Here is a 27,448-nt window from a genome sequence, read left to right as displayed (position 1 = left end):
TCAGGAGGCAGCAACAGATGCATCACTGTATTAATAGTCAGGAGCACCAGGGACATAGTGGAAATACTTGATTTCTGGATGACTCTTCTTCTACTATGAGGGCATAAGAGTTGTACCCAGGGTTTGGAAAGCTGGATAAAAATTCAATTAACTAGTCATGAGAAATGCACTAATTGCTTTGTCCTGCATCAACAGAGGAGACCTGCTGTCCTTACTCATTCTTAAATCAGAAAGAGAATGCCACAGACCTTGGGGGTTGCAGGAAGGGAGACATTTGTGCAGTTAAGGCTGAACTGACCTTGGGAACCAGCCATAGAGAGCAAGTCCCTTCGTGCCCCTATGTGACCATCAGAGGAGATCGGCAGCTGGCAGTAGGAAAAAGATAAATGTGGAAATAAAAATGGGAAGAAATATTTAGATTTGATCCAATGAAGTGCATTTTTCCTCTACTTGCTTAAGATAAAAGTAAACACGACCAGAACAGTTGACACAGACACACCTGGGTAGTATTTCAGCCTAGCAAAACAGTCTGGGTGCCACAGAGATGAAGTGTTGATGACGTTGGTGATATTCTCAGTGAGTAGGACAGAAATGTCTCCTGTCTGATTATAGGCACCAACTTGACTCAAGGGGTTTTTTTCCCCCCATCCGCTGGTCTTATAATCATTTTGCCTTATTCTTACTATATCCATTTTTGGCATTTCTTTTAAAATATTTTTTTATTGTGGATGGACACAATATCTTAATTTTGTTTATTTATTTTTTTTTTTTTTGTGGTGCTGAGGATCAAACCCAGTGCTTCATGTGTGCAACACAAGCGCTCTACCACTGAGCTACAGCCCCAGCCCGGCATTTTTTAAAGTAAGTTTCAAAGGGATATAATTCATATACTCCACAATTCATATGTTTAAATGTGAACAATTTGATGACTTTTAATAGTGCAAACCATTACCACAAACAGATCAGTTTAATTAACTCAAAAAGAAACCCATGTCCATTGGCAGTCACTCCCTATTTCTCTTCAATCCTCCTAACCCCAGGTGGTGGGGGGAAACCTAATCTATTTTCTGTTTTCATGATTTGCCTACCCTACAGGTTTCATATAAGCAACAGCACACAATACTCAAGTCTTTTATGACTGGGTTCTTTCATTTAGCATAATGTTTTCCAGGTTCATCCCTGTTGTAGCATGTAAATTACATCAGTTGTAAAATATTTCTCTGCAGTCTTCTGTGTGGAACTCTACTTTGGCTACCTAAGTTTCCTAAGGGTCCACTGTTCACTTCTGAAATGGGCTTGTGAGCTGCAAATCAAATTAGGAAGTCCTGATACAGCAAAGATCATGTGATTTTGTTGGGAGTCTATTGCCACTAAGTGAAAAAATACATGAATTTCCTTTGTTAAAAAAAAAAATTCTGAAAACCATTGAAGGTATGTAGCTAAAATGATCCCATGAGGGGGTCTTCGCAGAGCTGATTTGCAGACAAAAGGAAAAGGAGGGGCTACAGTGGCACTGCTATGACACAGCACTTGGCATACAGATGTACTCATTCGCCCAGCATCTAGTTATGGAGTGCTGACTGCATGTGGAGTGTGTGTTTTAGTGATATGTGACAAAATTATTTTTAAAAGAAAAGCAAGAGAATAAGAAAGTTGAAGGGAGTGGTTACCTTTGGAGGGAGGAAATAAAAAAAGATGCAGAAAGGAAGGGAGAAGAGTACAGAGGAAAATTCAAGGATAGGTAATTTTCCTAACTTGGGTGGTGGCTTGCTTGTGATTTTTTGTTATGCTTTATGACTTGTATGTCCATGATGGATATTCTTTTGCACATTCAGACAGTTCCCTGATTTAATGATTTTTCACTTTATGATGGTGCAAAAATAATGCATTCAGAAGAAACCGCACTTCAAATGTTGAGTTCCAGTCTTACACTGGGCTAAAAGTGGGCAATAGGTACTCTGCCGTGATGCTGAGCTGAGACAGTGAACCACAGCTCTCAGTCAGCCACTTTACCATGCAATCTCAGTGACTTGGGAAGCTGAGGCAGGAGGAGCACAAGTTTGAGGCCAGTCTGGCAACTTGGTGAGGCCATGTTGCTAAGTTATGATGTGTGGTTGGTCAGGTGTATTTGATGCATTTTCAACTCAGGATATTTAAAATTTACAATAAGTTTATTGAGAGTAATCTCATCATAAATGGAGGAGAATGTGTATTGATTTACATAAATTTTAATTTAAAAAAGAGCCACTCCTCTAGAAGGGAAAGTATAAATAGCAGTGTCCCAGGCTAATAATCTAAAATATCACTGGGATTGTGAGACACATACCACCTTCTTACAGAGCAGAAAAATTCTCAACTAGTGAAATTGCACTTCAAGATTTTAAAAGGCTATTAAAGAGCGGGGGGGGGGGGGGGGGGGGCTGGGGTTGTGGCTCAGTGGTGGAGTGCTTGCCTAGCATGTGTGAGGCACTGGGTTTGATTCTTAGCATCAGCACCGAAAATAAATAAATAAATAGGCAAGCAAGGTGATGTATTGAGGGAAATTTTTTCACATATCTGAGAAGATCATGAGCTCTGAATGATTACCATCCCCTAGGAAAGGAATCTACAAAGCATCTTCGTAGAATGTGAACCACTTGAAACCTAATATTTTTATATTTTGTTTCATATTTCAATGTTCAAGTTTCTTTCACACACATTTACACATCTGATTCTTACGAAAAAGTGGAAACTCAGAGAGGTTCAGGTTAACAGGGCTAGCTGGTACTAATGCTTGGACCAGATCTCTGACTTCCAAATTCTTGTCACTCAATGCCACTCTTGAAGTTCATGGTCCAGATGAAACCACGTTTATTTACAAAGCCCAAAAGTGGATGTTAGAAACAAGTTTCAGAGAGGTAAATTTAAAGCTATAGAAAGAAATACCAATCCATTCAATGGGGAGAGAATGGGTGGAACTCGTTACTATAGAAGGCACACAGACGAAACTCCAGATGGATGCGACCATGTCTCCAGGAACTCCTGAATGGCAGCTTTACACACAGCTAGTTAAGAAAGAAACATTCAGTAGGGCATCTCTTCCCTGAAAGGCTGCTATGCATTATTGCAAAATACCCCTACTGCTATCACTGGGGTTAGAATACAAAACCAAATAGGTATTATGGCAATCATTTTGTTCTTGGGACAAATGACATTCTAACTTGAAATCGTGTCTTACATGTGCATTTACCTAGGATTTGCTGTGGTCATTCTTAATATGAATTAATTATTTCAGCAGCATTTACAAAGCCCCTACCAATTGCTTTTCCTTCTGAGGAAGAATTCATATTTAGAAAAAAAGACACATGGGTTAGTTTGACTCTGTGAAAACCAGCATAGGGCTCCCATGTGGCCAAAGTTCAGTCCTAGGGCATAATTCCAGAGGGAAAAAAATGTTTGTGCCCTGGCCACTGAGTACCTTCAACCCCAGATATTGCTTATGAGGGAGATAGCGGAGAAGACACCTGGCTGGAAACAACCAGAAACTAACTCAAAGGGCACACACTGAGGGAGACAGAATTGTGCACTCTTTGCATATTCAAGCCAGGAGATAGTATTATTTACCTAATAAACATGGTTTAATGTTTTCACTGTCTGTGGGGACCAGCACTGTAAAATAAAATGGCTAATTTTCCTATAATAAAGTGAATTTAAATGAGCAACTTAAATCAATATTAGGCAGCCAAATTATGTGTATTAATATCTACACATCATTAACATAATCCCAAGTGGATTCTTTCATTACTAAAAGTAATGCTAGGCCTGACTTTCATTTCCCTTGATATTAATGTGTAGATATGATACAAATTCAGTTAGAAATAACTTTTGTTTGAAATCTAATCCACTTCCACTCTCTGTGTTTATATAGATACACCAAAACACACACATACAGACATAACCATACGTGTGCACACACATACGGATTTACAGTAGAACACCTTGTGCAAAGGCTAGCAAACAAGAGTTTTCTACACAAGAAGAGAGAAAAATGTGTCCCTTGTTTCCTCAATTCCTTTCCAACTTCAGAGCATTGCAGGATTTCTCTGGAAGGAGTAGTGTACATAAATCTAAAGTCTGGAGTTATAACAATCAAAAACAAAACAACAAAAAGCAAAATTTGTCTAAACAGACATCTGACAAATGTCCCAAACTGTCCCTCTCTATGGCACATCATTTCAAAAATCAATGTAAGATTCAGGATCTGAGAATTAAGGCTCAAGTGCCTTCGGACAGAGGATGAGTTTCTGGCTTGCAAAGTATGCAAGGCTGCAACCATGGGGCCACTGGGCAGTGAGTTAGCAGGTTGGGTCTGGTGGATTCTGTAATGAAGGCTACAGCATCCTCACTGGACTCATCCAGACCACTGCTGTCCAGTACAAAGATAATGTGAGCCACACGTAATTTCAAATATTCTAGTAGTTACATTAAACATATAAAAATAAAAGAAAATTAGTCTGGTGCAGTGGTGCACACCTGTAATCCCAGTGATTCAAGAGGCTAAGGTAGGAGGATCACAAGCTCAAGGCCAATCCCAACAACACAGTAAGACCCTCTCTCAAAATAAAAATAAAATAAAAAAGGCTGAAAATGTTGTTCACTGTACAGTGCCCCCGGGTTCAATTCCTAGTACCAAAAATTTGAAAATAGGGGCTGAGCTATAGCTCAGGGGCAAAGTGCTTGCCTGGCACATGTGAGGCACTGAGTTCAATCCTTAGCACCATATAAAAATAAACAAATGAAATAAAGGCATTCTATCCATTTACAACTACAATTTTTTTAATTTTAAATAAAGTAAAATTAGTTTTAAAATTCATTTCATTTAGTCTAAATATTTCAACATATATTCAAAATCTTAAAAAGTTATTAGCAAGATATTTTGATTTCTTTGTGTTTGTTTTTACTATCTTTGAACCCTGTATTTTACACTTCAGCACATCTCAATTTAGACTGGTCACATTTCAAGGATCAATAGCCGCACGTGGCTGCCATATTGGACAGGGAAATTTAGGTCTTGAGAATCAGGCCCTTGTAGGTCAATGCTGCAGAAGACTTATTCCCAAAGCCATGTCCTTGCTTCCTATTTGTTTACTGTCCCATTATAGTCTCTCAGATTTATTCCTTGGAAGCAAAATCATTAAACAAAAGGCATTTTACTTTGCAAGTGTGGCATTTTATGTGAAATAAGGAAGTGCTAGGTTTCCCTTCCTTGAAACTCAGCCAGTACTATCGGGGCATGGAGGGCAATGATGGGTGTGATGAAATGTAGGAATTGGACCTCTGATGAGAAAAGAATTGCCTAAGATTATCACCCCAGTGATTCTGTGATTCATACTGCCCTACATCTGTGATCTGAGTTCATGCCAATAAAGAATAAGCCACACATGCCAGTCTTCCTGACTCCAGTGGCCTCAACATCCACCTCTTTCTTGACAGTTGTTTGACACTTTAAAGATATCTTCCACCTTTACACCTTTACACTTTGTTGTACTTGAAGATGGTAGAAGAAGTTCAAGGAGGAGAACTACTTCCTTTTCTCAGGAACTGTCATGTTCCTGCATCTTATTTGCATACATTTTCTCCCAATTAAATGAGCTTAAAATTCCAAAAGCCAATTTTATTTTCTAAAAAAACCCCAATGCATTCACTTTGCCCTGTATGCGGGCCTTTTGTCGAAGCAAAATACTTCTAGCCAAACTGTTCACTGATGGCCAGGTTGGTAGAAAATCTCTTTTAAATAACATGCTTGTATGTGCCATAGCAACCTCAGTCCACACATTCACAATTTTCCTATTTTCTTTATGATGTTTTGGAAGAGATACAATTGTAAGATCCAAACTTTTTCTGGACATGGACATGTTTTTCCTTTTGGAGGGTGAAATTACAACTCACTGGGTTTATTTCAAGAAGAAATTGAGTTACCATTAGGGAAACAGCAGACCCCCCCTTTTTTTTTAAACTTGAATCAAGCCTCAAGACTAGAGGAGTTTTACAGACATTTAATTATTGTTCCAAGCATCATTCTCCAGCTGTCATTCCAGAGTTTCCTTCAAAGTTATAAAACAAATGATATTTTCTTAAAGTCAGTTTGTGAAATTAATGAAATATAAGCTAAAGAGCAAAAGGAACAAACACTGAAATAAGAGAGCCTTTGATCAATCCTTAGCTTGTTTATTTTGCTTAGGTGTCTGTCTTAAAACTACACCAGTGCTGTTCCACAGAATTTTCTTCCCAGTGATAAAAATGTTCTATATCTGCATAGTCCAATATGGTAGCCATCGGTCATGTATGCTATTGAACACTTACAGTGTGCTTAGTGCAAAGAAAGAACTGATTATTTTATTTTATTTAAATGTAAGTAGCCTCCTGTGGCTAGTGGCTCTAGTTGTAGACACAGAGCTCTATAGTTGGGGCAGGCCTGGCTCACTTAAATCTCTGTGTCTCCATAGGCACAACAGCTTTAAGATCTAAGACCCATTTATAACACAAGGCACTTTATGACTTCTTTTTAGAAAGTATTAAATAATTAAACAGAACAGCCTTCATGAAGCCAGACAGGGGGAAAAAATCTGCAACAAATTCTCTAAGGATGATGCTACTCACTGGGGTGAGCCAGGAAGGAGGTTGGAGAACTGATGTTATGGGACCCTGGGACCCGGATGACAGCTCTGGCTCTAGCTCCACCAGCAACTAGCTGAGAGACACTGGAGGGTCCTGAGTGCCTGGGATCATGATCTTACTTACACAGTATTAAAATTTATTAAACAACATCCTCCTCATTCTAGACCTATCAGTCTAGCTTATATTAAGGATGAAGGAAATTTAAACATTGGTTGATTTAAAATAATACTTTTATGCTGTTAATGTTACACTGCAAAAGGGGTGAGAGTATGTGATTTTAGCAAGCCAAATATCAGAAATAACGTGATGCTGTAATTCTGCCATACTGTATTCAAAGATAAACTCCCACAAAGGTGTATGATTAATTATAAATGAGAAAGAAAGCAGGTTATTTGCACAAGCAGCTGGTGGCTGGCTTACCCGAGGTGCACAGCAGGAAGTTTTCTCACCTCGTGAAAATGCTCCTATCCCAGGACTTGTGCCTTAGACCCCAGTGGACAGTCACAGAGGTCCCTAGCAGATCTGACAGCCTCTAGGGTCAGCACATAACTAATACAAGCTGGTTTACTCTAGCTATGGAGGCTTTAAATAAACCTTTGCACTTATTAGTAACTTTGAGACACACGTCAGTGTTTTATGCCACAGGTACCCATCTTGATCCTCTGACCTGAATCCATGTGTAATTCCTTTCCTACATGCCAAATGGAAGGAGAGACAGCAGAGTGCTCCAGGGTTTGGAAATGTTCACAACAAAGTAAACCAAATGCAAAATTTATGAAAACATTCCCTAAACAGAAAACAGACAAATAACAGCTTGGGGGTAGGGAAAAAGAAAGAAGGAAAAGAAAGAGGGAGAGGAAGAAGCAAAGGAAGAGAGAAAGGAAAGGGGAAAGGAAAGAGGGAAGAGAAAAAAAGGAAAATTAAAAGGAAAGAGATATTGAAGGAAGAAAGGGAAGAAAAGAGGAAAGGAAAGAAATAGAGAAAGAAAGTGAAGAGAAACTCATTTGTTTTCAAAATTAAATGACATTTCAGAAGTCATGTGATGCAAATGCACTCATAAAAGATAAATGACCAGGAGGTGATAGGTGGGTGCTATTAATCATAAGCCTATCTAGCATTAGGTCCGTTTTTCTTTCTCCGTATCTATCTTGGCAGGAATCTGGATCTTCTGGCAGAAAACTCTATTCTAAAACATACCAATGTGATACTGCTTTGTGTACAGGTTTTCCAAACCAAATGTCCACTTATTTTCACTATTGGGCACAAACAGGAGACCCTACGGAACAGCAGACGGCCCTCAGCAGGGCTCACACTCAGGCCAGGCCCCAGGTAGCAGGCCACAGAACACAATGTCCAGATGAACCATACACAGATTGGCCTTGGAAAATACCTGGTGTTGGCATCCCTCAAAAGTGGAACAAATGACAGATTCATCCAATACACTTCATAGGATTAGCAGGGGGGAATCCACATTTCAGCAAAATACATACATCAGTGGGCCCCTTGTCAAACACTGCAAATATGCAACATTGTGTTAGCTCTCCACCACTGTGACAAAACACCTGAAACAAATCAACTTAAAGGAGGAAAGAATTAATTTGGCTCCCAATTTCAGAAGTTCTAGTCCATGGTCACTTGGCCTCATTGCTTTTGCACCTACAGTAATGCAGAACATTATGGTGGGCCACACGTGACAGAAAAGGTCCGTTCTCCTCTTGGTGGGGGAATCAAAGAGAGAGAGGAAGGGGTCAAGGTCCTTCAAAGCCACACCCCCCAATGACTTAACTTCCTTCTCCAGGCCCCATCTCCTAAAGTTTCTGTCATCTGCCTATAGCACCACCCTAGGGATCAAGCCTTTATCAGGTAGCCTTTGGAGGGCGTTTAAGATTCAAACCATAGGGGCTGGGGCAAGGTCTCAGTGGCAGAGAGACTGTCTAGCATGTGTGAAGCACTGGGTTCCATCCTCTGCATCACATAAAAATAAATAAATAAAGTTATGGGTCCATTTGCAACTAAAAAAAAAATTTAAAAGAAAGAGTCAAACCATAACAAATACACTCAAAACAAGAATTCTTACTTCTCAGATTCTGTATTCCTGGATTCATCTGAGTTACTACAAATTGACAGTGAAGGCACGAAAACGAGGTACGGAAAGGCCACCAGCAAAATAAGGACCAAAGATCCTCATCTGAGTGAGTGATTTCTCTCCCAGGGTTAATTTTAACTTTGCAATTTTATTTGCAATGCTTTAAATCAGAATTTTTGTGCACATGATTTAAGATTAAAAAAGGTAATCAAGTCTTCCTGCCAATCTATGTAATTGTGAAATTTAGTTTCCAACAGTTATCATTAAAACAAAGGTAAAGCAATTTCTTTCACACATAGTTGAATATTCCAGAAGAAAGCTTCTGGAGAATCCAAAGCCCCAAATGAGAACTTCTCAGTGTGAGTGTCTGTTTCAGCGATATGGTTTTATAGTATTGGACCCACTGAGTTTCGAATTACACATACACAAGTCTTTTCAGAATTACTATAGTTTAGTTTTGCCTTCTGCATTAGGAATATGGAAGACTTGTCACTGGTCACAACCTATCATTTCTAGGGTCAATGCCAGTATGACCACAGAAAATAGCATTATTTACCTGGCCCCCAATACTGCTGTATAAATCCATATAAATAAATAAAATACCTCAATCCATTCAGGAATGTTCTTTTCCCAATTAATGTTTTGATGACTTTGCACACAATGTTGAGTTTTACCTTTTTCCATTTGCATTTTAATTTAAAAAGTCTGCATCAACTTCATTTTTATAATATTGTGTACCTGTGTTTTCAAAATCTTAACTTCTTATCCTGGGGGCCTTTTTAATATTTAATATTCTACCTTGTTCAGTTACTGGAAATATTTCATTTACTTATTACTTTGCTTGGGTTCATTTTTTTCTTGACTCAGTGAAATGATCCATTTGACAATCACATCACTAATGCCCCAAAAGTTCCTATTTCAATTATAAAAGCAAATGTAACCCATGATTATTAAGAAAACTGTTTTGCAAATCATCCATTGTTTATTTCAGAATATAATCAAGTACCACAGGCAAGATTAAAAGCTTAAGGATAAGGACTTTTCTTTCTCTCTCTCTCTCTCTCTTTTTTTTTTTTTTTTTTTGCAATAATGAAAGCAATCAAACCTTCCTGCCAATCTAGGTGATTGTGCAATTGAATTACTAACAGTTATCATTAAAACAAAAGCACAGCAATTTCTCTTATATCTAATTGAATATTCCAGAAGAAAATTTCTGAAGAGTTCTCAGAAAATATATTTTTAAATTAATTTTAACCTGATTATTTCATTTGTTATCTCTCGGTTGGTAATGCGGAATAAACGACACACTTGGGTGATGTAGTTAAACAACAGCAAGCAAGAGACTATCCTCAGCAAAATCAGATGACTTTGAGCTTAATACTGAGTAAATTATTAGATCTTTACTCTTTGTACAAGCACAACCAAACCTAAAGCTCCTGCAGCCTTTTCTCTAAGAAAAGCTTAGCCATGTTGAGATCCTCTCGGCCTGTGCTGGATACTACAGAATCAACTGTTCCTTTTCTAGTGCTCCATGGCCCAACTATGTCCTGGGGCTTCCTATTCCATGGAACTCACTTCTACCTGAACAGAAAGAAAGCCTCCTGCATCAGCAGTAACATTACCTGATCCAGCAACTCTGTGCATGCTGTTGCCTATGGGCCAATCATCATGACTGCCAGGCAAGAGTACCCCCCTCCAAAGGAAAAGGATCAAAGCCCTAAGAAACCTGAATAAGGCCATGAACTTCCCCATATCCAGGCTTTTGCCTAAGCTCTTCCCTCTTCAGAAATGCCTTTCCCTCTATCGGTATGGAAAAACCTACTCATCCTTCAAGGCCCGATTCATATGTCACCCTCAATGGCTGCTCCAAACTGAGTCAATCAGTTCCTTCCCCTGTACTCTGCTCCACAAAATTGACTTGACTGAACTGGAACATAGGTTGTTCTTTGCTTGTCCATCTCTGTTGCCCATGGTAAGGGGAAGAATCTTATTCATCTTTCCAGACCAAACACTCAAAACTATGCCTGAAAGCTGGAAGAGGCTCAATAAATGCTTGTTTAATGGAGCCCAAAACTCAAGATCAAATTTAGCTTACGATGGAAGAAGCAGATTTCATGTGTGTTGGACTCATTTCTGCATCCAAAGTCTAAGACAATGAGCACCCTCTTTTCATCTCTCAAAAGACAGGAGTTTTTTGCACCAAGGACTTAGTAAGTACCAACCCCCCTACTTAAATACTCTACACTCCTTATCTGAATCCCCCCTTATCTGAATCTCCTGTTAAATAGCCCTATTAATAGTATTAGCCTCATTTATGGAAGAGAAAACTGAGGCTCAAACAAGATACCACCAAGATACCCAGCTGGTCAATGGTGGAGCCAAAATTCAAAGACACTGATTCCAGAACATCAGAGCTAAAAGGAATCCTAGAATTATCTTCCTCACTTAACCTCTTTGACACTGAGGATTATACAGGACTACCAGGCACATAGTAGGCCCTGGAATATGCTGATTAATAGGTTGATGAAGTTGCCTTATTTTTCAGATTCTGGCCTCTGCCCGAGAGAACACAGCTGCTGAGACAAGCAGGCTCTATTCTTTCCTGCCCAACACCTCTCACAGGTGTGAATTGCTTGCATCCTCTGAATTATTCATGATCCACACAATGGTAAGTGTGCTTAAGAAGAACTATAATTCTGTATTTCTCAAGACAAAGTGCCTCATGGATTGGTGAATGAGCCAATATACAGGATAGGTTGATTCACACCAAATAACAAATCCATGTCCACTTTTCTGAATTTCAGCTTTCATGCAATTTCTTAGTTTCTGCTAGTATTAAAAACAGTGATACAAAAAGCAGCAAAAAGAACCATCCGAAGCATCCCTACCCTATCTGCAAAGCAATTTCCATCATCCAAAGCTTATAGTGTATTGCCTTAAATCAACATATTCTTCCAAGGGCTGGGTTAGGATTTTCAATCAGGTTTCTTAAGCTATTTAAAGATCTGAAAATTCTGATGCCACAGCATCTGCAATTTATGCCCCCAGTAAATCGGATGATAGTACTATCTTCCTTGTCCTTCCTCCATTCTTCTTTCTCTTTGCCACCTCTCCTCCACCAGTTCACTTTTGAGTGGGCAGCTTTCTGAGAGGGAGAATCATATGCTAATAGGAAGCCAACATCACTGTATTTTAAATTCAATGTTAGTCAACCAAAATGAATTGAAGAGCAGCAGCAGTGGTTTGAGGGTACTAAAAATAAGCTGTAGCATTTGCTGAGTTCTCAGAATTAAAACCACAGGCGGTCAACTTGTTGCTGCTCTTAATAAGATATGACTGTTCTGCCCCATTGGCTGCTACTACCAGAAACTTGAACTATATGATACACCTAACAATACTGTTTTATATTAGTTGGCAGTGATATATAAAGGAAGTGCCATTTCCCTGGAACTGAACTTGCCAAGAAACATAGCAGATGGCTTTCTAGAGATCACCTTGTGCCACCTCACAATTGCACCTTAGTTAAACTCACCTTTCATTTATGATTTAATTAGTTACACATCTAGGGATGTGGTTCCCTTTATGCCTGGCCTGCTGCTCAAGACCTTTAAAAAGGATATTTCTTCCTGAGAGTTTAATTTTGGGGTAATATAAAGGAATACAATATGACATATACAATATTACTATATTGAGCATTTCCGATAGGACTTTGAGATCTTGACCCTTGAATATCGTATACCACGCTAAATGTCTTATCGGCTATTCCTTTAGGGTTTGTTATTAAAGTTTTCAATGACCAGAGAGGTAGAGGAATTCTGCCTAATGCATCACTCTGATTAGAAACCTGTCATACTCAGAAACCAGTGGGGCTGCTTCTATTGATTCCTACTCCTTCGGATTCATTAGCAATTTTTTCTCTTCAATTAGACCTGCTGATCAACCATAGAAAATCTGAAAGAAGCCCTCCCTTTGCCCAGCGACACTTAAAAGGGGGTTGGGATACACCTTGAAAGTGAAATTACAAAGTATGATTGAGAAAATGTCTAAGAAGTAACACAGGAAATTTTTGCACGCGCGCGCGCGCGCGCACACACACACACACACACACACACACACTTGTAAACGTGCCAAGAGTCAGAGGCTGGGCTGGACCTCCCTTCCCCTCGCCCACTTGAATCAGGACCAGAAAGGCACAATCTCTTTATTGCTACTATCTCAAATCCATGCACCAAGCGAGTGTCTTCACAGAGCTAATTTCTGAAACAAACAAAGAAAACCAAGTCTGCGAGGAGCGAGGGTCTGCTCCCCTCTGCTTCAGATTTGGGTATCCAAGGTAGCGGGCGCAGCACCGCAAACAGGTCTGGGCGCCCAGTTTCGCCCTAACCCTTCCCGGCCCTGCCAGCCCTGACTCCAGCTGCGCCAGAAAGTGAGAGCCTGCCTTGCTCCTTTTGCCGCTCGCCCGCTGCGCCCCAAGCCCCTACACTCCGGCGCCCGTACACTAAGGGAGCCACTGCTCTCCCACCTCTTTGCTGTCAGATATCAGGCGCCGAGGTGCTATGGGCACCCAGCTGCTGACAAACCAAACAAGTGTCACACTGGACGCCTGCCCCGACTCCCAGTGAGAGGGCAGGATGGCCACAGGTAGGCTTTCTCCACCCTGGGGTGCAGGGTGCAAGACCCCGCGCTGCAACCGCGCCCGACGAGTTGAAACTCACCGGAGGATACCGAGGAGCCGGACAGGCTAGAGTTGCTGGACGCTGCCATCTCCCCGCGCCCCGCGCGTCTCTGCTAGCTCAGCCCCGGTGCGGGCGCCACTGCCGCTGCCCTTGCCCGGCTGTTCGCAGCCTCCTCGGCCCCCAGCCCATGGCAAAGTCCTGGGGACGCGCAGAAAGCACCAGCCTCCGGACTCTGCCTGCACTTCCTGCTCCACCAGATGACGCGCTGCTGCCGCCGCTATTTATTTGTGGTTTCCGTCCCTCTCTGCGCCTTTGCACGTTTTTCTCCGGGTGTCGGGGGCTAGATGGGAGCCTAGGGAGGCCGAGGGGCGGCCGGGGCGGTTGATCTTGGCTCTAGCCGAGTCTCACTGCCGTCCACGCTTCCCCGTGCGCTGTTGGGACCAGGGCGCCCGGGCGGCCCCGAGCCGCCCCGCCAGCTCCCCGCACCCTCCCCTGGGCTCCCGCCTTCCCGGCCGCACTTCGAGCAGACCGGGCAAAGGCGGCGGGAGACAGACAGACAGAGCGACCTCCCCCTTCTCCCTCCGCCCCAACTCCGCTCGCGCGCACACAAAGGAAGGAGAGAAGACGCGGGCGCTCGGGGGCTGGTTCAGCTGCCGCGGGCTTGACAGCTCCTGCGACGGGGGTTGAAGGGGGAGGATGCAGACTATAGGGCGTTGGGGAGAGTGGTCACAGGAGCGACCCCCGAGGTGCTGGGGAACGTGGGCCGAGACCCGTTGCCGTGCGCTTCGCTGCTTCTGGGGTTTGAAGGGGACGAGGGTTGGGGGAGGTGGTGAGGCTTGCCGCGCCCGGCGGAGCTCTGGAGCCGTGAGTCAGAGTGGGTGGGGGATTCAGAGGGCAAAGGCGGGATCACTTAGGACAGGGTGCTGTGCAGAAGGGGACCTGGATGCCAGGGACTCTGTGGAGCGCGTCTCCCAATCCCCTTCAAATTGTCCTTTGTTGCTCTGGAGCTGATGGCCCTTGCCCTGTAAGAAGGTGCGTTTCCTAAAACACCCAGGAATTCTCTCCACCTACACTTAAAACCCGACCACAGACAGGGCCTCTAGGGTCCACTGGACTTCTGAGGCTGGCCTTTAGAGAAATAAGAGAGTTCCAAACGTGTCATCAGGCCTACACAAAGCCGGGTGTCAAAGAGAAAGAGACAGTGCCTCCAAAAGGAGCCTCACAAAAGACTAGCACTTGGCTGCAGGTGACTGTGCCTTTTCAGGATAAGAAACTGCTTAGGTGTGTGAGAGAAAGCCACTGGAGCGCAAGGTGTATACCTTCCTCCTGTATTTAAACCTAAATTAATTTCACTGGGAGGAAATATCATGCAGATTTTTTTAAGTCTATTTCACGCTCCCAGCAGGGTAATCGGTTCTTTCAATCCTGAAGCAACAGAAAACTGTGAAATTTGAACAGAAATTGTTAGATCAAAGGAAAAAGCAAACATTAAAGGAATGAAAGTACTCTCATTATATAGCAAAATGGAAAGTGTTCACATTGGGGGTAGTTCAATTTTTAAAAACATGGTTAAAAGGACATAGTCCATTTAAAAATTATCAGGAGTGACACAGGAAGCCAGCCAGGTCCTAGGGGTATCCACACTAACCAAGCACCTAACACACAGTGAATAATAAATGTTAAATATGTACAATATGTACTCCTGTCACATTTTCTAGTTGATTTAAACTATTTTTTAAAACTTCCCTCCAGGATACCATCCCAGTAGGCTGCCGTGTGTGTGTGTGTGTGTGTGTGTGTGTGTGTGTGCGCGCGCGCGCGCGCGCATCTCTCTCTCTCTCTCTCTCTCTCTCTCTCGCTCTCTCTCTCTCTCAATTGCTGAAGAGTTGAAGGACTCACTAGCACTCTCTCCTCACACTGAACCATGTCTTCCTGGCCTCATCTGCCTGAACCTTGAAATAGCTCTTTGTGGTACAAGGAGACCCAAACACCACCAATTCCCCCACCCTCACTCCATTTTCTTATTGTGCCCTCAGCCTTGATACAGCCTCAGCCAGATCCCTGTGGGACATGTGCCCATCATGCCCTAGACTCCTCTATCCAAATGGGATTTCCTGTTTCCCCAGAGTTCTTTTGAAGGAAGACAGTATTTGTTTGTTTGACTAGTAATCCATATTCCCTTCAGATCTTTAGGTGGTAGACTTGGCCACGTCACCTAACAGGATTGTTGCCATCTGACTTTGAAAATGACAAGACCTGGGGTCAAACTCTGGTTCTGCCACTTATTAGCTATGAGGCCTTGAACAATTACTTAGATCACTGAGTCTCAGTTTTTCCACCTGCAATGAAAATATTGATAATGTGAAATGTTGTGAAGATTAAACAGGATGCTATGTGTGAAGCCACAGTATACCTGGAGTAGTTTTGACTATAAACTATTTACTTGAAAGATGGAATCTGTGGTTTGAACAATTTTGCTTCCTCCACTGCCATGGGGATATAACTAATCAGCAGTGACTTAGGCTACTGGAGAAATATCTCAGCTTCAGCCCAAAGCTTATGTGATTTTTGTCCCAAATTGAGCTGTAGGCAATGGGTTTCATTACTCATTTCTGAAGTCTCAGAAGAATATCAGATGCTGTTTGGATGATAGAATTGCCTTCATAGAACTTTGGTTAGTTAGAGAAATAGATTATTTTATTATTCCAGATTGATAGATGAAGGGGCAGAGGAGAACTTGCTATGAATGGCCCACCCCCAAGCCACCCTGTGCTGTGCAAAAGTAGAAAAAGGTGGTGACTGAGTAAGTGAGGCCCAGCCTATTGATAAGAAATGGACAATAACTCAGAAGCCCATTATTTTGAAGAATAAACACAAAGCTCCAGATTCAGAACTGAAATCTGAAAGCTGATGGATCATTTGGACTGTTAAAGCATAACCAATGGAGAAAACTCAGCATGCATGGTTGTTCACTATCATCTTTCTTCAATTCAGAGGCCTAAAAGCCTGCTGCTCCCTATGAAATGTTTTATATCAGTAAATTAGCAGGCAGGGCCTGAAACACAATGCTAACCTTCTTCTCCACCAGTAGGCTCAGAAACCTGCTTGTGAACTTGCTTCCAAAGTATTTCTCCAAATGGAACCAATGAGAAAATTAGTTCATATATTTTATTCATTCCTATATGGCATTAAGTCTTTTCCTGCGGAAAAAGGAATATTGGTGCTACTGAGATCTGAGATCTATTTGAAATCCAATTTAGTGTTTCTGTTTTTAGGTAGCTGTACTGTCTAGAAGAATCAAACATTAAAGTACCTATGAATAAATGTGATATAGGGATAATCTGGTCTACATAGGATTAAAGTTACCATTTTGTTTTAATTTAGCTTCCACCTGGCATTCAAAGCCTTCCACCTTTCCCTTTCGAAGCTTATTTCCTATTGTCCCCTTCACAAAAGTGCCCTTTTCTCACTTGTGTCCTATCCCTTGGAGCTGACAGCACTTGTTTCTACCCAGGGCCCCTCTGCAGCCCATCCAACCCATGGTGAAGGTCCACCAGGAATATACCTTGTCTGAAGAATCTTATCTGATTCCCAAGCCAGAAGCCAGCTCTCCACCTGTTGAATTCCCCCAGTCCTTTTAGTTCCTCTTCCATTGGCAGATCTCTGCTCTGTCCGATTTTAATGGTGATTTTGGTGCATATTTTCTCTTCCTAGTCTATGAAAAGCTTCCTGCAGGCAGGATTCTTATCTGCCTAGCCCTTGTATTATCTACCATTCTTTGCAAACAATAAGTGCTCAGGAGATATTTACTGTATAAATGAGGACACAAAGGAATCAATGAATCCATAAATGGTTCTCCTGTGCACCAATTACTTTGCACCCAAGTGGCTGTGACCACTGAGCAACAGGACAGGACTTTGAGCAACACACTGGATCACAAAAGGAAGTTGATTGGCAGTAAGAACACCATCTTTGCCAGGAACAAGAAAAACTGAAATGATGAAAACAAAAGAATAAAATTTTGATGGAGCAAACCTTGGCAGCCCCCATCCCATGCCACATCATGGCTTTGGCTGTTATAACTCCTGTAATTTATTGTTTACAGGGTAGCTCTTGCGTTACTATAATCTGTTTATTTTCTTTTAGTGTTCCTTTGAAGTATAAAAGCAGACAAGAAAATACCGCAGGGTGAATTCGCTGTCGTGGTTGGAGCTATGCTCTGTCCTTTCAGGCACTCTGGGGTGCTTCCTCCTGAAGGTCATTCCCTTTGCCTGTGCTAAACAGAATGAAATATTCCTTACTTTCAAGATTAATCCAGTGACCAGCATTCACAAGAGAACAGTGAGGCTATTCGTCAAGTAGCTTTAAATATTTTATGGCAAATACTCTACCGTAGCCTGAACAGTGGCCCTTTTGCCATCAATTTCTCAACATCAATATACCCTCTGTCATTCTGAGAACTATTTCCTTTTCCAGTTCAAGCCCTTTTTCGAATATAAAGATACTAGTTCTGTTAGAGAGAAAACATTGAGTCTTGGGGGTATGGGCAGGAGTACCAGAGGCAGAAGCTGGGGAGCAGTAGGTTTCCTAGGCAGGTGTGCAGGCAGCCCGGGTGCGGCTAGCCAGGAGCCAGCTCTCAAGCTGCAGGTAGCAGCCCTGCCTCTGAACAAAGAGGAGTCCACACCTGGGGTGCAGACAAAGGGAGGCCGGCCGCCTGAGCTACCCAATTCCCAGTGCACATCGCCTGCTGCTGGGGACCCCTAGTGGCGACACAAGCTGCAGGCACAGGTATTCTAGCATTTTGTGGCTGAGCTGCGGAGGAGTCCAGGTTCATTGCCTGGAGTTTCCTGCTTGGCCACTTAGCTTGCATGCATGCATGCATGCATGCACACGCTGCTCAGCTACAGTCTCTTTAAGGGGAGACACAGATTGAGAGAAAGGAATGAGGGCTTTTCTTCCTTAAGAAAAAAAAAAAGCATAGAGTTCAGAAAGTCATTAAATATGGTTTCGTCTGCATATTGTGCCTTCTGGCTTTGTTTTCTGACATTTAAAATTACAAAACTCTTTTCTTCCCTCGATGTCCTAAGAGAAATCTAGGGTAAACTAAAGTGATGAGAGCTCTAAGCCTCCTCTGGGCAAAAAATGTGGGATGAGTGTTTTTTATTGATTGGTTCCCCACACACACACATCTTCCACTGCTGGTTTTAAGCTCTTTTTACTCTCAAAATTTGTTTCCAGAAAGACTTTCAACAGGTTTATTCTCTACAAAATGTTCATTTATACATTTGTTAATTTGCTCAGAAATGTTTACTAAGCACTCACTGCATGTCACAGCGTATACTGGGACCAGGAATGAAGATGAGAGGGGAACTGCAGCCCTGCCTGGGGACCCTACAGCAGGATGCCCTCCATTTCTTCCTGGGATACATAGGTTTCAACTGGGACAGAGTTTTCAACTACAGAATGGATCTCCAAAATGACATTACAGCTATTGTTCATGATTTCTTTGTCCAACTTTTTATTATCCAATTTTCTTTTCAGCAGTTTTTTGTCATTGTTTTGCTCTTTTTTTAAATAAAATCTCCAAAATCAAATCTCAAAGACTATTGCTAGATACCTGATGTTTTCCCAACAACAGTTTTAGCGTGTCAGTCCCGAGAACCAAGTAGATATTGTACAGGTGTTGAGTTGCACAATGACATTTCTATTGATGACAGACCTCATACACAAAGGCAATCCCATAAGATGATAATAGAACTGAAACTTTACATCGCTGAGTGACATCATAGCCTTTGTAAGGTTGTAGCACAGACCATTGCTCACGTGCATGTGATGATGCTGGTAGAAACAAAGCTTCCAGTCTGAGGAAATATAGCATATCACATTCAATTATGCACAAGATACAATACCTGACAGTAATAAAAAAATGACTACGTTACTGGTTTATGCATTTAGTATACTCCAAATTTTATCATAATTTCCGAGCATACTCCTATTGATGAAGGTACTGTAAAATAGTATGCCATGGTATCTTCTTTTGATTGTGTCTCTTTATCACATCAACAGAACAGATCAAATGACTGATCTAGGCCATCTAGGTTTGTGTATGCACATGTTAGATGCTCGTATAACAATGAAATCACCTAGCTATCCATTTCTCAGACATATCCCATTGTCAAGTATGTGACTGTACTGTGAATGTTCTTGGCTCTCACCCCCAGAAAATCTAAATCAATATTTTCATTTCTTTCCCTGTAACAGCTATAGATGCAACAACAAAACAGAAACTTTTTTTTTTTAAGGAGGATAGTAAACAGGCACTGAAGGAAACTTAACAGACAATATCTGGGTCAATCTTCTGATTCAGAAGATGTATTTTAGCTGTGTAAAATGTCCCACATTGTTTTAAATCAAGGCATGGGAGAAATGATTCTGGGAACGTTTAATAGGTATCTGTGGAGTTGGACGGACCTGATTTCAATTCTGATTTGTCATTTATTAGCTGTATGACCTTGAGCAAATTACTTAAGATCAGTTTCCTGATCTTTATGATGAGGATAATAATCCCTCTTTACAGAGTTTGTGAGCATGAAACGAAATAATAGATGCAAGTACTGTCTAGCATAGAAGCCCAGTTGTTGTTTGCTCCTCAGGACAAAGTATAGTGAACTAGAATAGTCTGGAAGGATTATTGTGTGATACAAAAGTAATTTTCATCTCTACCACTCCAACAATGTCACCTGTGTAAAAGTACATTAAAACATAAGCCAGGACTGGGCTTTGAAGAAAAACCTGATTTCTATTCCTGTTTTGGCTACATTCTGTCTGGTGGTCTCAGACAAGGGCCTTAAACTTTCTGAGTCTCAATCTCCTCATCTTGTTAAATGGAGATAATTCTATACCTCATCTTTATGTTAAGGAATGTATGCCTGACAATCATGTTATTGGTACTAAATAACATGCTATGTAGCAGGTGCTTTTAAACTGTAACTCTTGGGTAGAGAGTGGATGTTGGTGGTAAAAAGAGTCTATCAGAATCTCCAGGGGAATGGTATATACATAATTTAGAAAAACACAATCTCTCTCTCTCTCTCTCTCTCTCTCTCACACACACACACACACACACACACCACAATATGATAATGTCTCCACATTGGGACACTTCCCCACCCATCCTCCACCAGGGAGAAGCTGGTAGAATTTCAAAGTGGATTTCAGTGAAAGGGAAGAAACAGATTACTTAAACTCTCTGCCCAAAGATAAAAGGATGGGAAGGGACAAATTCTATTGCTGCTGTTGTTATTATTACTGTCACTTTCACCATTCTCTGCCACTAGTGATTAGAAAAACCACCTCCCACCAGGTCATCACCTGCTAAGTGCAAGCCCCTGCTCAGAGCTTTGTATACATATGGTGTGCATCCAACAATCCAGGAGTGAGAATTATTATGTCCATTTTCCACCTGGGAAAACTGAGGCCAGAAAATTTATGTAACATGTTAATAAAAATGCACAACAACTCTAGCTGTAGGTATTTATCTCTCTACCTTATTTAGTTAAGAAAACCAAAAGTAAAAGAATATGATTTATCAGGTACAGGGACCAACTGGAGCTGGGCTTTGGCTGATTCTTTGCAAAATACATTAAAAGAAAACTTACTCCTTAGTTTTGTTTAAAGTTTCAGTTTTTCTGATAAATATTTTTCCTTTATTCAGGTGAGAAATAAAGTCTTTACAAGACATTCTCCTTGCATTAAGTACTCGTTTGTTTTCATTTGAACATAGCACATACCATCAGTTTTTGTTGCCTAAAACACAAACCTCCAGGTAGGCCAGGCCCCAGGGACTCTTGGGACTTGTGCTCTGGACTGCAAGGGCCTGGGCAGGGTCAGGCATAGTGTTAGGACAATCAAGAAGCTATTTGTCCAAGTGCAGGTATTGCAAAAAACCAGGAATATTCCCTAATCCAAAACTCCATGCTACAGCTTCCAGGCAGATGGTGGACATTCCAAAATCAGAACTTTGACTCCTCAAACTTCAACAGTGCTGTGAATATCTGTTGTAATTTGGTCATCTTTGTAATAAATTAACTATTTTCATAAATAAATCCCCCTAGTCCCCAAAAGCTGAATTCAATTCCAAGAAGAGGGCTCATACATAGAATGGGGCTGTACAAACTTTATATAATATGGTTGTTCAGGGACTCTTGCTAAAGTCAAGACTCTGATTCAGCAAACCTGCACCAGGCCCTACACACTACGTTTCTTTGTTTGTTGTTGTTTGTGTATTTTGTTTTGGGTATTCCTCCTCCTCCTCCTCCTCCTCCTCCTTCTTCTTCTTCTTCCTCTTCTTCCTCCTCTTCCTCCTCTTCTTCTCCTTCTCCTCCTCCTCCTCCTCCTCCTCCTCCTCCTCCTCCTTCTTCTTCTTCTTCTTTTTGGTATCAGGGATTGAACCCATGGATAATTAACCACAGAGCCACATCCTCAGTTCTTTTAATTTTATTTATTTATTTATCTATCTATCTATCTAGTGAGACAGGGTCTTGCTAAGTTGCTTAGGGCCTCACTAAGTTGCTAAAGTTGGCTTTGAACTTTCGATCCTCCTGCCTCAGCCTCCCAGGTGGTACCTGCTACAGCCAGGTACCACCTTGCCTGGCCATACCCTACATTATTATTTTTTCTTCTTCTTCTCCTCCTTCTCCTCTTCCTCCTCCTTCTTCTTCTTTTTAAATTTTTTTATAATTGTAAATGGACAGAATGCCTTTATTTGTTTATTTTTATATGGTGCTAAGGATCAAACTCGCTGCCTCACACATGGTAGGCAAACTCTCTGCCACTGAGCTACAGAGCCAGCCCACACTCCCTACATTTCTAACAAGCTAAATGTGTCACCTCATTTTGAGTAATAAGGGTTCTAGGGCAATGGTTTGCAACTGTGAGTATATATTAGAATCACCCAGAAGGCTTTTAGAAATACCAACGTCTAGATCACACTTCAGAATAATCAAAGCAGAATCTTTTGGAGTGGGAACCACACATCAGTTTGTGTGTGTGTGTGTGTGTGTGTGTGTGTGTGTGTGTGTATTTGAGAGAGAAGATTTTCTGGGAAACATTTTCTGGGGGAGGGAATATATATGTATATAAAATTCCCAGGTGATTCTAATATGCTGTTAAGGCTTGGAAGCTCTGATGCAAGAGAAAGGATTTAGGGAACATATTTCAATGTTGAAGAGGTTGGCTGCATATGGTGAAAGCTAAATTTGCTTCATGATTTTGCTAGGTCTGTCTCTGATCCTAAAGGAAAGAGATGGAATCAAATACTTGTCAAGATTTTCTATGAGATGACATAACATAACCACACACATCATAGTGTAAGAAAATAGCATATAATATTAGGACACATATTTATCAATCAGCCTGGGGGCAACACTTCTTCAAATTTTAGTCCACATTATGATTTTTAAAATATATGTCTGGATGAATAAGCATAAACAATATGCATTTACTTGACCACTCCCACAAGGCAGGCGCCTGTCAGGGAGGCCGATGTTTCCCAGAAAATCCACTCCATCATTTCTCAATCAGAAAGAAGATTAGATATGGGATTTTCAGCTCAGATAGGGTTGAAGGGTGATGTTTATGCCAGAGAAATACTTCACACTGCAGCTAGAAAAATTGCTTTGGGTAAAAAACCCTCAATGTCTTATGTGTTCTGAATATATGAAAATGAAACCCTCCGCTTGGATAAAAAGAGGCAGCATCACAAGTGAATGCACCCAGAATCCACATCCTCTATTGTACCAGCTGCAGAAAGGCAAAAAAGTATTATAGCTGACTCTTTCTATTCAAAGATTTTATCCTCATTCATGTAAGTCCCCATCCCTTAGGGCTGACATTGAAAGGGCAACAAAACTAAAATATTTACCGTGGTTAATTTATATGTGATGGTGTGTTAATCAGCTTTCTGATAGTATAACAAAATACCTCAGACATTGACTTATAAAGAGAAAAGGTTTCTTTTGGCCCGTAATTTTGGAGGTTTTAGTCAATGATTAGATGACCCCATTGTTCGGGGGCCTGTAGTGGCACATCTTGTGGGAGCATGAGACAGAGCAAAACCATGTATGTCATGTTGGCAAAGCAGCAGAGATAGAGGAAGATACTAGGGTCCCACAATCCCCTTCAAAGGCATGCCCTCGGTAACCTAAAACCTCCCACTAGGACTCACTTCTTGAAGATTCCACCACCTCCTGTCAGCTCCACGAGGACCAAGCCTTTAACACATGAATCTATGGGGGATGCAAACTATAGAGATGGCTAGCATGAAATGGGCATGAGATGACCAGGTGTTTGGTCACATATTATTCTGTACCTTTCATTAGGTAGTTTTTGGATGAGATTAACATTTACATCAACAGCCTGAGTAAAGCAGATTGTCCTCCTTAATGTGGACAGGCCTCATACAATCAACTGAAAGTCTTAAGAGAACAAAAAAGCTGACTCTCTTTGGGAGTAAGATAAAATGTTTCCTAGTAGCATTTGAAAGGGGTCATTGGCATTTTTTTCTACCTTTGGATTTGAACTAAATCACTGACTCTTGCTGGGGTTGGAGTCTGCTGGCCTTCAGGCTGGAACTAAACCATTAGCTCTCCTGGGTCTCCAGCAGGCCCCTCTCCGTAATCCTGTGAGATAGTGGCTTCTAATATACCTGTCCTATTTACATATCTGTATCTATACCACATATATATGTGTGTGTATATATATATATTCTATATATGTGTGTGTGTGTGTGTGTGTGTGTGTGTGTGTATGGCTTATGCATATATCTGCTATACATGTATTTCCTATCTACATCTAGGTATCCCCACTATATATCCTATACATATATCTTCTTTCTATATATCTCTCATTGCTTCTGTCTAGAGAACCATAAACAATATATTGATACATCAGTGTAATATTTTTCACCTTTTTTATTCTTCCACATTTATAATTTTTCTATAAGTAGCATATATGATCATTAACTTTAAGATGTGTGTTGTGAAAACTTTATCATGAACAACAAAGAGATCATGTCCTTTTATATTGCAATGCTTATACTTCAGAGTAGTGCTTCTTCTTAAACTCTAGAGCCTTTGGTATGACCTGGAGAGCTATTAGCATTGATTCCTAGGTCTCCCTCCTCCCCAGAGCTGCTGACTCAGGAGGACTGGGGGTGGGGGTGAGGGTCTGCATCCATAATAAGCTGGTGGGTGATGCTGAAGCTGCTAGTCCATGGGTCCTGTTTCACGTGGCAAGGTCTACAATCATTGTAATAGCCACTGCAGCCCATTTGTAGAGAACTGTCTCTTAATTTCCTCTTCCTGGGTTTATGCCACCAATTCAATACTTTAATCAATTTTTCCATGTTTTGCAGTTGTTTTAATCTCTGATTTCCTCGTGCAGCTGAAAGAATCTGAAGGGTAGCAAAGGTGTTTTACAGTTTTTTTAATCCCCCTTGCTTGTCCCAAGAAACTTTCCTATAGCACAATTCCAAAAATATTTGTAGAATGCAACTGTTTGTCTTTGTTCTGGCTTCGCAAGCCATTTAAAGGCAGCAGGCTGTCCTGATTTTCCACACCAAAGGGCAGAAACAGGATTAACACAATAGGATGCTGTCTGATATTCTCTTCTGCCCTGCCCAATGAATTAATTTTCTATAAGCCTAACTCCAATTCTCCTTGGGACAGTTATGTTCAAGAACCTTAATGCTTCACACCCTCTTGTGACATTAAGGATTTTTCTGTTGAGCACTAACAATCCTGGGGGATGTTCAGTTTACTCAATTTGTATTTCTAGACATGTGAATGTATGTGATTTTATAGACAAAATTTTTGAATGTGGAATTGAGTTTTTTCAGTTTTGATCCAAATGTGTGATATTGGATAAAAATACCCTTGGGTTAGATGTGGGTAATATTGACTAAACTTGTCAAGCAGTTGAATATGATGATCTGGCAAGACTTACGGAGAAGTCTGAATAATATTACAACTTTATACATTTTCATTTTCATCTGGGTCTCCATATCCCAATTCTGTTACATTCTATGTGTCATACCACAATGACTAGCTTTCATTTCTTGCTGCTGTTTGTGATCTTATTTTATTATTGTTAGACAGAACACTACAGGATTCATATAACTCTTTTCAGGCATTCAGAACAGAAATCTTCCACCACTGCTAACCTTGCTCTGCCCTCCTATTTTTCAAACTCTATCATTACCTTCTCTTTTGTAGAGCATCCTGTCAATGCCTTATAATAGAAGTTCAGTTCATTTGCATATGCATTTGCATGTCTTCATTAAGAGGGAGACGGCTAAGTGATTAATGAGTGTTATTTCTCATTTTGCAAAAGGAATATTGTCTATTTTTATATGGCATCTTCAAAGCATTAAAAGAAATCAACATAAGTAAGAAAAATCATTTACAGCATTTGTTATTTAATTTTTTTTCTTATAATGTAATTCATGCTTCCTGTGGACATGTTAGAGGTAAAAAAAGAGATAAGTGAAAGAAAAAAACTTATCCGTACTTTCACTACCATGAATAGGTACTTTAACACTTCTGTTGTCTTCCTCCCCAGTGGGAATTAGCCGTTCAGCAGTCTGCTTTTGGCAGTTCACATTTTGTGGGAATATGATCATTCACGCAGAAAAAAACTTTTTTAGGACTTGTATCAAAAGTGTCTTGTTGTGTTAAAATTATTAGCATCTACTTTATTTAACTGTCTTACATTGTAAAAATTTTCGAGTGAGCATATTTTACTTTTCTAACTGGAGATGATAATAAAGCTACTTTTGTTTTGGAATGAATTTGTTTGAATATTTCCCCCTGCCATTGCGTGTTCTTAACAGGATTTTAATGGCTATATAAAATCCCATCATATGAATCTATAATATTTTATTTTATTATTACTCTATTGATTGAAATTTGAGACGGTCACAGCTTTTGCTTCTTGTGAATTACACTGGGAGAAAAATCCTTGCACATAAATCTACATGTGCTTTTCTGTTCATTTTCTTGGGTTTGATTGCTGTAGACTGAACCCATCATTGGCAGGGCCCCAACTGCACAACTCTAGAGGGCACCAAATGCAATGTATTCTACATAAAGGATACTCTCAGGAGGCCAAATTCAAACTGCCAAACTGCCTTCTGGAAAAATGGATTCAGTTTGTATTCATTCTAGGTCTCAACATATATGCATCAAAGTGAGAATTAGAATATATTTTTAAATTCAAATTTACTAGGAAAAAATATCCTCGTAATAGGATCCTGTTGCTCTATTAATCTGGATACATGTGATAACTGGTAACATTATACTTTTTGCTCATATCTATTAATCATTTTTATTTCTTCTTTGCAAATTGCCAATTTATATCTTTTGCCAAAATAATAAGTACTGAAACCCTGTAATTGCACCAAGAGTTGTTAACGTATGCTCTTACTTACTCTTTTCAGTTACATGGTAAGCAGTCATTTTTATTGTCTCTGGGTTACAAATTAACCCAGCTTTGTCTAATTTCAGAGCCTGAGTTCTTAATTATGGACTCTAAGCGGTATATCAGTATTCTTCTTATTAGTTGATAAAGACTCTTTATATATATAGTAATAATGATTATTTTGGTCAGCCAAATTTGTGGCAGAAATATCTTTACTTGCTTATTATTTGCCTTAACTTAATATGCTAAATAGAGATTAAGTTTTTCTTCTATCAGTTTATGTGGCTTTTTTATAAATTAATGCTATTGGCTCTTTATCACTTTAAAAAAATATTTTTAGTTTATTCATGATAAATATCATGATATTTTAAAACAATAAACCCCTTTGTAACAGACTGGACTATTCAGAAGAGAACACATGTAACAACAATTTGTGAATGCTTGAAATGAAATTATCTATATCATTAATGAAGAGATGTCTTAATTTTCAGTGGTGTTTCCACCATCTGCAAGGGAAAAATTATAAATTGAAAATATAAGACAAAAAACAGAA

The 27,448-nt window shown here is 40.5% G+C and overlaps 1 protein-coding gene across 1 annotated transcript in view; it reads right to left on the bottom strand.

The window, feature by feature from the left end:
- The window catches only part of Chn2 (chimerin 2), a 299,931-nt gene extending 286,231 nt beyond the window's left edge, over nucleotides 1-13,700 (bottom strand). The window contains exon 1 of the mRNA XM_027939645.3: nucleotides 13,459-13,700. Coding sequence (XP_027795446.1) covers nucleotides 13,459-13,507 — 49 coding nt within the window. The 5' untranslated portion in view covers nucleotides 13,508-13,700. The remainder of the gene's footprint in view (nucleotides 1-13,458) is intronic.
- Nucleotides 13,701-27,448: the final 13,748 nt, after the last annotated feature.

The sequence above is a fragment of the Marmota flaviventris genome, chromosome 1, assembly GCF_047511675.1.
Source record: "Marmota flaviventris isolate mMarFla1 chromosome 1, mMarFla1.hap1, whole genome shotgun sequence".
Lineage (NCBI taxonomy): Eukaryota > Metazoa > Chordata > Mammalia > Rodentia > Sciuridae > Marmota > Marmota flaviventris.
This window is presented reverse-complemented; position numbering and strand designations above follow the sequence as displayed.